The 12,144-nt window shown below is 39.5% G+C and overlaps 1 protein-coding gene and 1 long non-coding RNA gene across 3 annotated transcripts in view; one reads left to right on the top strand and one right to left on the bottom strand.

Moving 5' to 3' along the window:
• Positions 1-12,144, top strand: part of LOC139797060 (uncharacterized) — a 24,217-nt gene extending 12,073 nt beyond the window's left edge. Inside the window, exon 2 of the long non-coding RNA XR_011726265.1 lies at positions 11,536-12,144. This is a non-coding gene — a long non-coding RNA (uncharacterized lncRNA). The remainder of the gene's footprint in view (positions 1-11,535) is intronic.
• The window catches only part of STON2 (stonin 2), a 77,456-nt gene continuing 70,675 nt past the window's right edge, over positions 5,364-12,144 (bottom strand). For both annotated transcript variants that reach the window (XM_071745839.1, XM_071745840.1), the window contains exons 6-7: positions 11,474-11,676; positions 5,364-9,944 (exon numbers count right to left, since the gene is read on the bottom strand). In XM_071745839.1, the coding sequence (XP_071601940.1) occupies positions 9,861-9,944; positions 11,474-11,676 (287 nt within the window). In that variant the 3' untranslated portion in view covers positions 5,364-9,860. The remainder of the gene's footprint in view (positions 9,945-11,473; positions 11,677-12,144) is intronic.

Below are 12,144 nucleotides of genomic sequence, written 5' to 3'. Positions count from 1 at the left end.
GAAGGACTGATCTATACTCTGACCCATTTGGCCAGATGCAGATGCAGTATTAATGGTTACAGGGTGAGAGCCCAGCACAACCTTTGTTGGATGTGGTCTGTAGGCACCAGGAATTACTTTTCCCAAGAACTTGCAGCTGCTGCTGCAGCCAGCCCATGGCAGGGTCTGCAGGGGGCTGGGCTCAGGTCCCGTGAATATTTTCACTGGCCAGTTGCCAACGAGGTGCTGATGGGTGTGATCTAACCTGAAGCAGAGGACAGTGCCTTCAAAGCCAAAAGGAAAATAATCTCTACCCATATCACCATATGAGTGGTCAAAGCAAGTCCTTTGCCCTGTGACCAAAGCCAGCTGAAACAGGAGATGAAGTTGGAGGATGTGTAAGAGTGGTGCAGAACTACAACAGTCACTTTCTTTTAGATCTAACAAAGCAAGACCAGCAGTAGCATTTAATCTGTGCAGTTTATTCTCTTTCTATTGCTGCAGACCTTTGATATAAATTTCCAGATCCCTCCTGCCCAGTTTCCAGCAGCAAAGACACAACTCACATCTTGTTCTGAGTGTTGTGGCAGGCAATGTGCTATATTGCTATCACTGCAAATTGCTAAGGAACGAAGAACACAAGGGCACAGACATTCAAAGTGAATAATGCTACAAATGCTATATGTTGGCTAAGGACCATGAAGGGATAAGATGTTCTTTTGGGTTAGGGAAACAATGGAAGGACATTAGATCTGCATTCAGCTGGGGATCTATCAGTCCAAGGCAGCTATCTAAGGCTATCTTAGCTTCTTATAATGTGAGAGCTGTAATATTTTATTTCAGTTAGTTCTTCAGATAGGCTCATTTCTCAGTGTTTGGAAAGGCCTATGTAATTCTTTTAAATTACAGGACATAGGGAGGACAAAGTGGTATCCTAAAATGCATAGGCCATAAGTTTTTGCAGGTTTGTGGCAACAAAGCAGTTGATTGCAAAGTTAATTGCCTAGGCTTTTTAGCACTACTTGAAAATATCACATATCCTGGAATATGTCTTGGTAACTCCTAGCTCATACATTTGGCTCACTTGACTCCTAACTTTCAAAATCCATTACAAAATGAAACCAACATGAATTACCATTGATTTTATCAAACACGTTCAGTTGTTCCCACATGAAAGCGAACAAGAACCAGTTCCTTAGGTAGAAAAGTTTTCTATGGGAAATTCCCTACATAATGGGGATTTTCTAGCAAACCCGAGGAGGATGCTTGTATCAGGAAGGTAACTACAATGAACTCTGTGACTGCACTGTAAATGTTTCTTTTCCCAGAGGAACGGTAAAAGATGTAGCCACAAGAGGGAGGTAGAACTCCCATGCCAGTATAGTAACCCCAGCGAGAAAACAATAAATCAGAAAAATATATTTTCAAAATTTTCCTCTTTGTGCTGAAGTTGTATAGTAGCATTCTGATTAAGAAAAAGAACTGTTTGCTGTAATTTCTACAGAAGCTGGTTCATAACACATAGTAAATACTAAATGATTAACATAAGCTGAAAATCAGTAACAAGTATATCTTTTTCTTAAATCTAAAAATTGTGTAAGAAAACACTTCAGGACAAGTTGAAACTGATTTTCATGTGCTTTGTGTTGATGCTGGGAAGGAAAACTGTCCCCATGCTGTAAGGGGTTTATTTCAAAGACATATAGTTCTATTCTTGCCAGGCTCTAATATGGAAGCATCTAATTTGTTTCAGAAAGGAAACCTTTTATAACAAATTGCTTCTTAAAAATGCAGTGCAAGGAAGTATTTGAACATTCCTATTTCCATAGCACCTCAGCAAACAGGTAAGGCCCTGTCCTCAAATGGTGCTATTACTTCTCCTATGAAGTACTTTCACAGGGTAGCAGGTCTTCTGGGTTCAGTAAGCTCAGCAGAAAAAGAAATCTGTCTGGAGGGAGAGGGCAGGCCTAGTGTCTACTTCCTGCTCCAAGCACTATTTCCATAATCTGCTCAACAGCTTTTCAGAAACTGCAGTCAAGAGCTGGCAAATCTGGTCAGTACTCTAAGCCCTTGAAGTCTTCAAGTCCATCTGTTCAGTCTTGAGCTGCCTCCCCCAGTGTCCCAGCCCTCTCAGTAGCCTCAAACAAGGAAGAGAATGGGAGCCAAGCACCATTTGCTTAGCTGCAGTGCAGTCCTCTAACCAGGTTTGTAACACACTGTGCTCATTCTGAGCATGGCAGCAAATTAAAATCCTTGAGAGAGGGAAAGTAGGAGAATGCTTGGCTTGAAAACTCAGTCTGGACATGGCTGTGTAACTGTCCAGGGCTATGGGAGTTTGAGGCATAGACAGAACAGCAGGTGTATGTAGACATCTTTCATGCAGATTTATGCTGGCTCCTGGGAATTTCAGTACTTCCAAAATGAGGCAGCAGCCGCATAGGGGTTTACCAGGTGAGAGTAGTAGCCTTGGCTGTCTAGACTCAGACAGCCTCACCAGGGCTAAGGGAGGGTGTCTGGCTTCTAAAGAGTAGCCAGCAAATAAAAAGGTCAAACTGCTGTTCTTCCCATCATACAATGATTAATTGTGTGGGTCTGTGCACACCTATCCAACACACATACATGCTTTTGGGTTTTAATAGGCAATAGTAAAAGTTATCCTCTTACAGGCTTTAAAGTAGAAGAGAGGAGATTTAGTTTACATATCAGGAAGAAATTCTTTGCTATGAAGGCGGTGAGACACTGGCACAAGTTGCCCAGGGAATTTGTGACTGCCCCCTCTCCTCAAGGCCAGGCTGGATGGGGCTCTGAGCAACCTGGTGTAGTGGGAGATGTCCCTGCCCATGGCAGATCCTTAAGGTCCTTTCCAACCCAAACCATTCTATGATTCTCTGATCTAACTGGTTGTCAGTGTGTCAACAACAGTCCAAATTTTGCATGGGCTTCAGGGTCCTGAAAACTGATCAGATTTGTGTTTCATGGAGTCTGCTCAATGCACTGGGCCAGTAGTCCAAGCAAAGACCTGGCAGCTTTTTGTGTCCCCTAGAGAACAACAGTCCCTTAGCTCCAGTGAACCTGGGGTGTGTGAAGACACAGCTTATCAATATGTAGTTCACTTCTCCAGGTGAGACTCATAGCTCAAACCTACAGCTTACCAGGCAGAAATGTCAACTCATCTCTTCACCATCCTGTGTCTTTTACATCCCCTGCCTATACAATTTTAGAGTTGATTTTGACAATTTGGTTGAGCTCCAAATCCAATTCTATTTGTTTGCAAACCTTTCAATCTTTCATAATATTAATATTAATAATTAATTTTTTTATTGACTAATTTTTCCTTTGTTCCTTGGTCAGTGTCTGTAGACTGTGACTCCCCAAGTCACATTTTCTATGTAGTTCCTGAGTTGTCTCAGGACTTCATGAGTTATTAGCACACATCCTTCTCTGTTGAGACTGTAACTTCAGTAAATCTTATTTTGCCACCCACACTTCCCTTGTTGTTCTTCCTATGCCAACTGTCAACTTCCCAACTGCCAGGGACATTTCTTCCTGCAAAGGGCACCTATAATAGCTTGGGGGGAAAGAAAAAAAAACCAACCTGCTGATTGATGCAGTGAAATTTAAGCAAGATTTTGATCAAAGGGAGGTTGGGACAGAGGATGCTGTAGTGATTGAACTCTGTAAATCTCTTGGTTGGAAGCTGTATGGAATTTTGCTTTTTCTCTTGATGAGAAAACAGAATTCCTCTACAGGTCTGCCTGCATCTGTGGAGGTTTTTCCATTCCATTCCTTTCTAATCTGAGTACTCTCTATATTAATAGAATTGTTGAACAGTCTATGCCCAAAACAAATTTCTTTGCTTCTACACAGAGGAGTAGAAGTCTCTTTCTGTTCTGCACAAGGGAAGCCTTTACAAAAGAGGTTCTCACCTGAGGAAATTATTTTCAGCTGTATTCATCCTGTATTCCTCCTATCCCTTCAGAAGCTCTTCTGGCCAGGCTGATTGCTCTCAGTAGCAGCTGTGAGACAGCAGAAGGCCAGGGAAGGGTCAGCCCCACCCACATCTCTGCCAGTTGCTGTGGGACCCCAGTGCAGCTGCAGGCAGGGGTATATTCACCCCTCTTATCAGGCTTTGCTGTCCCGTTATTCAGAGTTGAGAAAGACACCTTTCATAGCTGGTGTTTAAAATACTGTTCTATCATATTATAAATGGCAGGTTTTGTTAAGCTTCCAATACTTTGCACAGAAGGAATTTTTTCTGGATCTGGAGCACTTTAAGTTTTAGACACATCGGCTTTGACACAAAGCTGCACCTAAGCTGAAGCAGTGTGCTGCTTCTCTTTCACCTTTATCTCAGCTGACCATCAGCAGATTTTGTCCTACTCATAAATTTACAATGTATCCGTGTGAGAGGGTAAGGCAATCATGACAAGGAAGAGCACTGAAATAAAACTGTGGGGTTTTTGTCTCCAGACTGTGCTATCTCACTCTAGTGATGTCTTCTGTTTGGGTACATGTTGCACTGGCACTCTGACTTCATCTCTTGCACACTGTTGTTTTGTCTCCTCTCAAAGGACTGCCCTGGTGCCAATGAACTTGGAGCTCCCTGGTTTCAAACTTTCAGCTTTTTTTATAGCTTTCTTTTTAAAAAAACATTTTGCATATTGTCAAGCTGTCATGGCTAATTTAATCTTACCTCCCAATTTGATAGAATAATTTCCAAATATCAATGAATATCTGAATTACAGTAAATAAACTGCTATTATGAACAGCCCCTGATTCTTTCTATTAACTCTCCTTTTTTTTCTGACTGTCCTGATTTACTCTCGACTAATGAACATAAGGCATCATTCCATCAGTACCTCCATTTTCTTATACTGTAAAATGATCGACTTACTGTCAGTTGTACTGAGGCATACTATGGAGAGTATGCTGAACAGCCCCTATGATGGGTATATGATCTTCTTTAGTCAATGAGAATACCCACTTCTGATGAAAGGAAGACAGTGCCCTTACATGTACTTCTGACTATAATGGTCAGAGAAGTAGAAGAGACCCACTGAACAGAAGCTTCAGTTCTCTATTAAGTTTGTTTCAGGATGGCTTCATTCAAATGTTGGATCCTCTTTTGCATTATGTCACACTGCTCCACAGGTGTCTTATGTGGCTCAAGCTCTAGGCCTGCTCCCTTTCCTTTACAGTCTATTGTTCAGTCTGGATGATCACATGAAATAATCTCTTTTCTGTATATACCCCATTACTTCTAATTTATATCCTTCTTTAGATGCTATTAAAAACACTCCCTTTTCCTCTTATGAATTCAAGACTTCTGACTTACCATAATGTACAGCACACAGAACTTCAGTTTCACAGTGAAAATGTGAATATGCTTTTTCATCTTAACATTTATTTAGGTTTTCCCATAGTTCAAACAAAACATGACATCCCAGTTGAACTGATAAAAAGAAAAAAAATAAACCACTTCTACAAAGTTAGCCAGTGTATAGACTTTCTTATTTTACAAAACAAAAAGGTAGAAACATGTTACAAAATAATCATCGAACCAATCAATGTCAATAGTGCAAAGAATCAACTGCCAGTATAGTAGAGAGAGGGAGGGAGGGTAGGACAGATGGGAGGATGGATGGATGGATGGATGGATGGATGGATGGATGGATGGATGGATGGTTGGCTGAACAGAACAGCTATGCCTATTATCATACAAAATTTCATATCCCAGAAAAACTTATGATGAAGATTTGAGGGTAAGTACTTTGTCCATAAGTGATCTCTGTGTGCTGCAAATTCTTGTGCTGGCCAGTTTTGGTGATGAATACATCTATAACCATGAGGTGCTAAGAGTCACTGAAAGGAATTTTTCACCTTCTGCAAGAGAGGTGATGAATCAAAGACTTGATTAGTTTGTGTGAATTCAAGGGCCAAGGAAATTACTAAGAATTTAATGCAAGCAAAAGAGCAAGTACTTCCAGTCTGAACTCTGTATGCCTTTTCCTCTTGCTTTTATACTCTTTTGCATGGAAGTGCTCCCTATCCTGGGAGGTAAATGATAAAGAGGGAATGATAGCAGATACTAAGTCATGTGGACAAGTAGACCAACAGGTCTTGGATGTCCTATCAAATAAATATGTTAGCCAGCAACCCAACAGAAAAGGTAAATTATATCTGCAATGTTACTTATGATGCTGCTACAATGAAGAACCTAAAATCTGTCTTCCTCGTAGGATGACTAAAGCTGAGTCTAAATAACATAAAGGACAAAAATAACATCATCACAGTATTTCTCTGAATTTGCCCATTTTCTTTTGCTAGCAGAGTATCCATAGTTAATAAATGTAAGAGACATTCACTAAAATAAGCTCAGCTGCCCAGAGATGTTGTTCATCTTTACCCCTTGTGATCAAAGAGTGTTTATTTTTCTAGGGAGAATTCCTTGCAATACCTCAAGTCTTACCACAGAACAAAAACTAAACAAAACCACAATGAAAAATAGCAAGAAGGCTGAAGGTGGAATAGCTGCAGGGAGTAAATGTATGCTTACCTTGAAGGCACGTTTCCTGCATGGAGTTCTTAAGTACTACAAAGGTTTCAAACAAACCAAAGGACAGTGATTATATCTTTCTCAAAAGGAGTATTAAACTGAAACTATGCAAAGGTATTTTTCCTCAAGATAAAAAAAAAATCATAAACATCCCCATTACAAACATAGCTTGTATCTAAATAATTCCTGCTGTTCTAAAGCTGTCAACACTCTCTGCTCTTTCCCTCTCACCCGCATCAACAGTCTGGTCCAAGTTACGACTGCATCCTTATGGATGAAGAGTGCATGTGTCATGTGCATAAAGTTTATACAGTGGCAGTATCTACCACTGGAAAATTGGCACTGTTTAATCAAGCAAGAATAGTGGAAGCCTCAAAAAGGACACTTGGGATCCAAATGCTCCGTGCATCATGGTGCTGGACTGAAAAAAGTGTTCAGTGGTGACACCTGCTGATACTACTCAAACTACTTAGTCTAGTATCTCAATAGGAAGTAAGATTTTTTGAAACTCTGGCAGAGGTATTAATCCTAAACTCTTGAAATTCAGGGGCAGAAACATCAGAAAGTTATTCTCCAGAGATCTGAATGGATTAAAATAGCTTTTTTATAAACAACTACACACCTCCAGTTTTGCATGTGTAATTTCATCAGGCAACTTTTAAAACCTCTGCTGTACAATTAACGATAGGAGAGCCCAGAGTCAGGCCCATACACTCACTTTCATTCATAAAATTTGATACATTTTAAAATTCATAAAAAAATGTTTAGAAGAGGTATAGAAGTTAAATAAATGCAGAAGCCTCCTCCTGCATGTTCATCTTTCAGCTTTGGGGGCGTGAGATATTCTATGGCTGGAGCGGAGATTGAAAAATTTTAAATTCAACAAAGATAAAAAATTATATTCCTTTGATTTTCTCACCTCTTTAAGGAGTACAATATAACTGTGCTTATTTGCTGTTCCTCATTTGTGTTTTCAAGGGCTGGGGGAAAACAGGCAAAAATTCAGCCACTGAGACTGCCATTAGAATAGGAAATTTCCCAACTGCTTCTTTCACAAAACCTTCTCACGCTTCCTCAGCAACATCTCAGCACTCCTTCAGCTTGTTTTGTTGGATTTCTGGCTGGTCCTCTTCAGAAACTGCACAGTAGAAGCTGCAGTGAGAACAGGCAAAGCACCCAGAAGTTCTTTGGATGCCTTTGAAAAGAAGAGTGAGTTTTGTAGAGAGGAGATGCCACACAACTCATCCCAGCCAGCCTGTAGCAGAGCTGAGAAGCAGTCAGAAATTCAGCCACATGCTCTCAGATTTTTCACAACCTATAGCAGTTATTGTTTAATAAATAATAATTCTTTGCACTTTATCAGTAATTTTAATATGATGATCTCAAAATGCTTCTTGAAAATTAATAGCATTCTGCCATGTAGAAAGGGATGTAGCAAATGCTTAGTACTAAATGGTGTGCTCTAAGGAGCTCCCTGGCCTTCAGTAGGACTGCCTGCAATAGAGTATTATAGAGTATAATAGGCTTATTAATAAGTCCTACAAGGACTGAGACTTCATATATTTACAGTGGTGTACCTGTGAAAGTATGTATCAGTAGGATGACATAGGCCTGATATTTAATTCCATATAAAAGGCATTTAGAAGATCACTACAATTTGTCTTCAGTTTTACCACTACCAGTTTTATACTCAATGTCATTAATCTCATGTTTTATTTGGGATTTTAACATTGTAGTGATTTTTATAGGAGCCACAGTGAAAGTAGTATTGAGAGTATATTAATTTCCTGTTGTATGAAATGTAAAATAAAATTAATTTATAAAAGAGCTTTAATTCATTATGATTTTAAATTACATTGCCAAGGCTTTCCAAATGTGTGATTTCTAAAGTCAGCAGTAACCTTTCAAAAGATAAGTTATTTAATAAATTACTTTTTTTTTTTTTTCATTTAAAATTACCTCAAGAGAAAATGTTTTGCAAACCATGGAAAAAACTACAGAAATGAGTCTGAAAGCAGTTGAACACTGCTTTCTCTGAAAATATATATGAATGAGTGATTTTTCCTTCTGCATTTACATTTAGAAGGAAGTTTTGAGACTTTCTGTTACTTTCAGCTAAGTGAGACATCTCCATGATGGAAGATTGTTGTTAATTTTTGAAAAGAGATTTTAGGCCCCAGTTAGTGGGTGTTTTATAAAGATACAAGTTAATTATGTTCGAGGTTCAAGATAGAATATAAAAGTAATACTGTGCTGGACAGGCTTCCAGGGATTTTCAGGAAGGCAAACATTTTCTACTAAAATAATCGTGTTCTGACATTTTCAGTAACAACCCACCTCACCCGTCCAAGAAAACATATTAAAAAAAACCAACAAACCCAAACCCCAGTGTTTTTCCCTTAAATATATATCTAGGAAGGAATGATCTAAGCTCAGAGAAGTCCCTCCTATATCACCTCCATTATAACACACATTCCCTGTTACTAGCAGCCATAACAATGTTCAGTCAAGATAACAGAAGAGCCTAAACTAACAAATAAAAATGTTAAAAAATTGCAGAGACTTTCTTGTAACTTGTGCAGAGCCAATGAAAATGTGCAGAATGCAGAATGCCATGTTGTCCTTCAGGGGATGGGACAGGGGAGGGTGAGTAGAACAGCCACAGGATTAACTGTCCTGTCTCTAGTTCATGTGCTTGGCCATCTAGGATGTTTTAGATGCAGAGTTTGTTGATTCTCCAAAATGATGCTGGGGGTTTTTACTCTTGACCACTTCAGAAATGAGATTTTATATCATCTAACACTTGATGCTTCCTGGGTTTTTTTGGTAGTTCAGAAGGAAGTGAATCTACCTATGATAAAACAAGCAAGCATCCAAAAAAAAAAAAAAAAAAAAAAAGCTTAATGAAGAAAGGCAAGATTGTAAGTGACATAAAGGCTGCTTTCTGGTTTGGCTGTGATGGTGACCACACCTAAGTGCAGAATCTAGATGAAGGCAGAAAGAGGCAGAATGAAGAGGCAGAAAAGGCTGGCTTGGCTGTAATACAAATCATTTTGTCTACACCCCAACTGTACTTAAACAGGGCCAGCAAATGCCCACAGGTCTGAACCAAACAAACCCCCAAAGAGCTCTTTCTCAAAGTATGGATCTTCACACTGAAAAAAATACTCTTCAGAGCATATTTTTAAAGTAGTACTCCATACTTTTTAAAAGAAAAAAGTAGTACTCCATACTTTTTAAAAGAAAAATATCAAAACCCTGCAAGTCCTTCGTTCCAGAACTGTTAATCTGACCAACCCCTGAGGAACAGCAGACAGATCTTCCTTCACTGTGTAGCACATTCATTGACATTTGCAGTATCTTCTCCCTTCAGATCCTCATTCAAGCTTTTTTTCTGCTCTATTTCAACCTGGCAGAGGAAAAAGAGGGAGAATATTTATAATGAGAAAGGAAAACAGAAGAGTCAGAATTTTTCCTTAGTGGTGGTTCATGTCCTGCTCAGGTAAAGAAATCTTTGGTAAACTGTGAGGGTTGCAAAGAAAAATAGATGAGGAGGGTGTTTTCTGTATATAGGGTAAATGTTTTCAGTCTAGCCCAGTTTCACAATTCAACAGTGTCATTACATTGTTTCCAGAGATTTACTTAGAAAATGCTCACCTGCATTTGTGTTCTAGATTTCAAAATCTCTGAATCTCAGGCATAATCCAATGTTTCATTCTTAAAAGGGATATTTAGGAAGATAAGAACCACCTCCAGGGAATTTAAGACACTAACATAAATGTAATTATAATTACCATTATAAAGACTTGCCATGACAATCTTTTCAGTATCTCTCATCATTGCTCTTAAAGGAGGCAGGTAGGATGCCAATCCCTCTGCTGAGTGACTGGTTAACAAGAAAATCTGGGCATACTGAGATTCTTGGCAGGTATATATGTAGTACATTTTCTCATCTGCTCCTCTCCTTAGGGCAGGCAGGAAGATCAAATATTTAAGCAGAGAAAACCGTGATCCTTTTGTCTGCTGTCACACTCCCAGTGTAGCTGCTGTGAAGAGCAGCAAAACTCCCTGCTCACACTCTTACTGGACCAGCTAATCCCCAGTAGCTGGCTGTATGTATGGTCTTCCACAAGGCAAAGGCAAGGACATCTATTCTGTCTTTGCTGAGGAATAATCCACTGCTGGTTTACCAGGAATCAATAAGCTGCACAGAGCCTTCTGCCCATCTGATGTAGACACTTTAAAAATACAAAAATATGTCTCTTGAATCATTTTTTTTTCTTTTTTCTCTCCCTGCTATGTTGCAACGTTGTGTCAATTAACATGTTTACCACACCATATGCCTGACAGACACCTAAAAGATAAGAATGCTTATCAGGTCACCTCCTGGTGCATGGTGGAGACCAAAACAATGAAAGTAGCAGGACACCAAAAAGACTGAAAGATAAGGATGACTCCTCTCCGGGAAGTCTGTGTGTATCAGGGACTTATGCAAAAAAGGGACCCGTCTTCTTTTCCTATATAAAAAAGCCCAGGAAAAAAGGAGAAGTGGCGGCTTTCCTCTAGACCCCCCCCTCTCTCGGCACTTCGGCTTCAGCTACGGGATAGAGAAGCCGCAGGAGCGACAGACCCTAAGCACCCGACTACAGCCAGAGGCCAAGGCCGGCAGACGATGATAACATCTTAATTACTCCCTCCTTCTTTTCTCTTCTTAACGATTCTTCTCTCCAAAGTAACTAAGTGTATAAATCCTAAATAAAACCTTGTAACTTGTTTAAATCACAAAGCCTTGTTATTTTTGTAAATTCACACATTGTCTATGAGTAGTGGCTGAATTTTCCATTCAAAACATAAATAATAACTATCATCTGCCCACACTTTTCAAAACAATGTAGGATGCAAAGTAACCCTGGTGATTGGCTTATGCTCATTTTTTACCTTGTAACTGTAGTGTGCTGAATAGTTCACCCACTTCCTCACATTGGTCTTGTCCTCAACAGAGATGGACCGAACTGTGGCTTTGGATGCAGAAGTGGTGGGCATGTCAAATTCCACATCTACGTAGCGGACAAAACTGGAAGGCACTTCCCGGTCAGAGCCAAGCTCCAGGTGACAAAAGAAGCAGTGAGGATGTCCAGAAGCTGAAGATGAAAGCACACAGACATGAAAGTTCTGTTGGATGGATCAAAACTGACAACACCTAAGGGAAAGCAACATCACAAAACTGCAAGAAAGCCAGAATTTTCCTGGGTGATATCTTTTTCAATACCACTGAAGCTTCCAGAGGAATCAAACAAAATAAACAAAAATACAAGACGTAAATCAAGCACCACAGTGTAAAGGTGTTTTCCTCTTCAATTCCCCCAGTGTATGTAACATGCTAAGTACCTTGTGGCACATTCTTCTGAAATACCATCTATTGACAGTGAGCAATGGTGGGATTTGGCAGATATTTCATGTGTATTTGAAATTGTTATCCCCACTTGTAGCAAAAGAAAATATACCAGATAAGATTAAGTACTTTTTCTGGTTTCAAAAAGCAAATTTGTGCACAGTTTGGAAATTACTGTTTATGTTATATTCTAACTTGTAATAAAGTGAGGACGTAA

This window comes from Heliangelus exortis, chromosome 5 (assembly GCF_036169615.1).
Source record: "Heliangelus exortis chromosome 5, bHelExo1.hap1, whole genome shotgun sequence".
Lineage (NCBI taxonomy): Eukaryota > Metazoa > Chordata > Aves > Apodiformes > Trochilidae > Heliangelus > Heliangelus exortis.
This window is presented reverse-complemented; position numbering and strand designations above follow the sequence as displayed.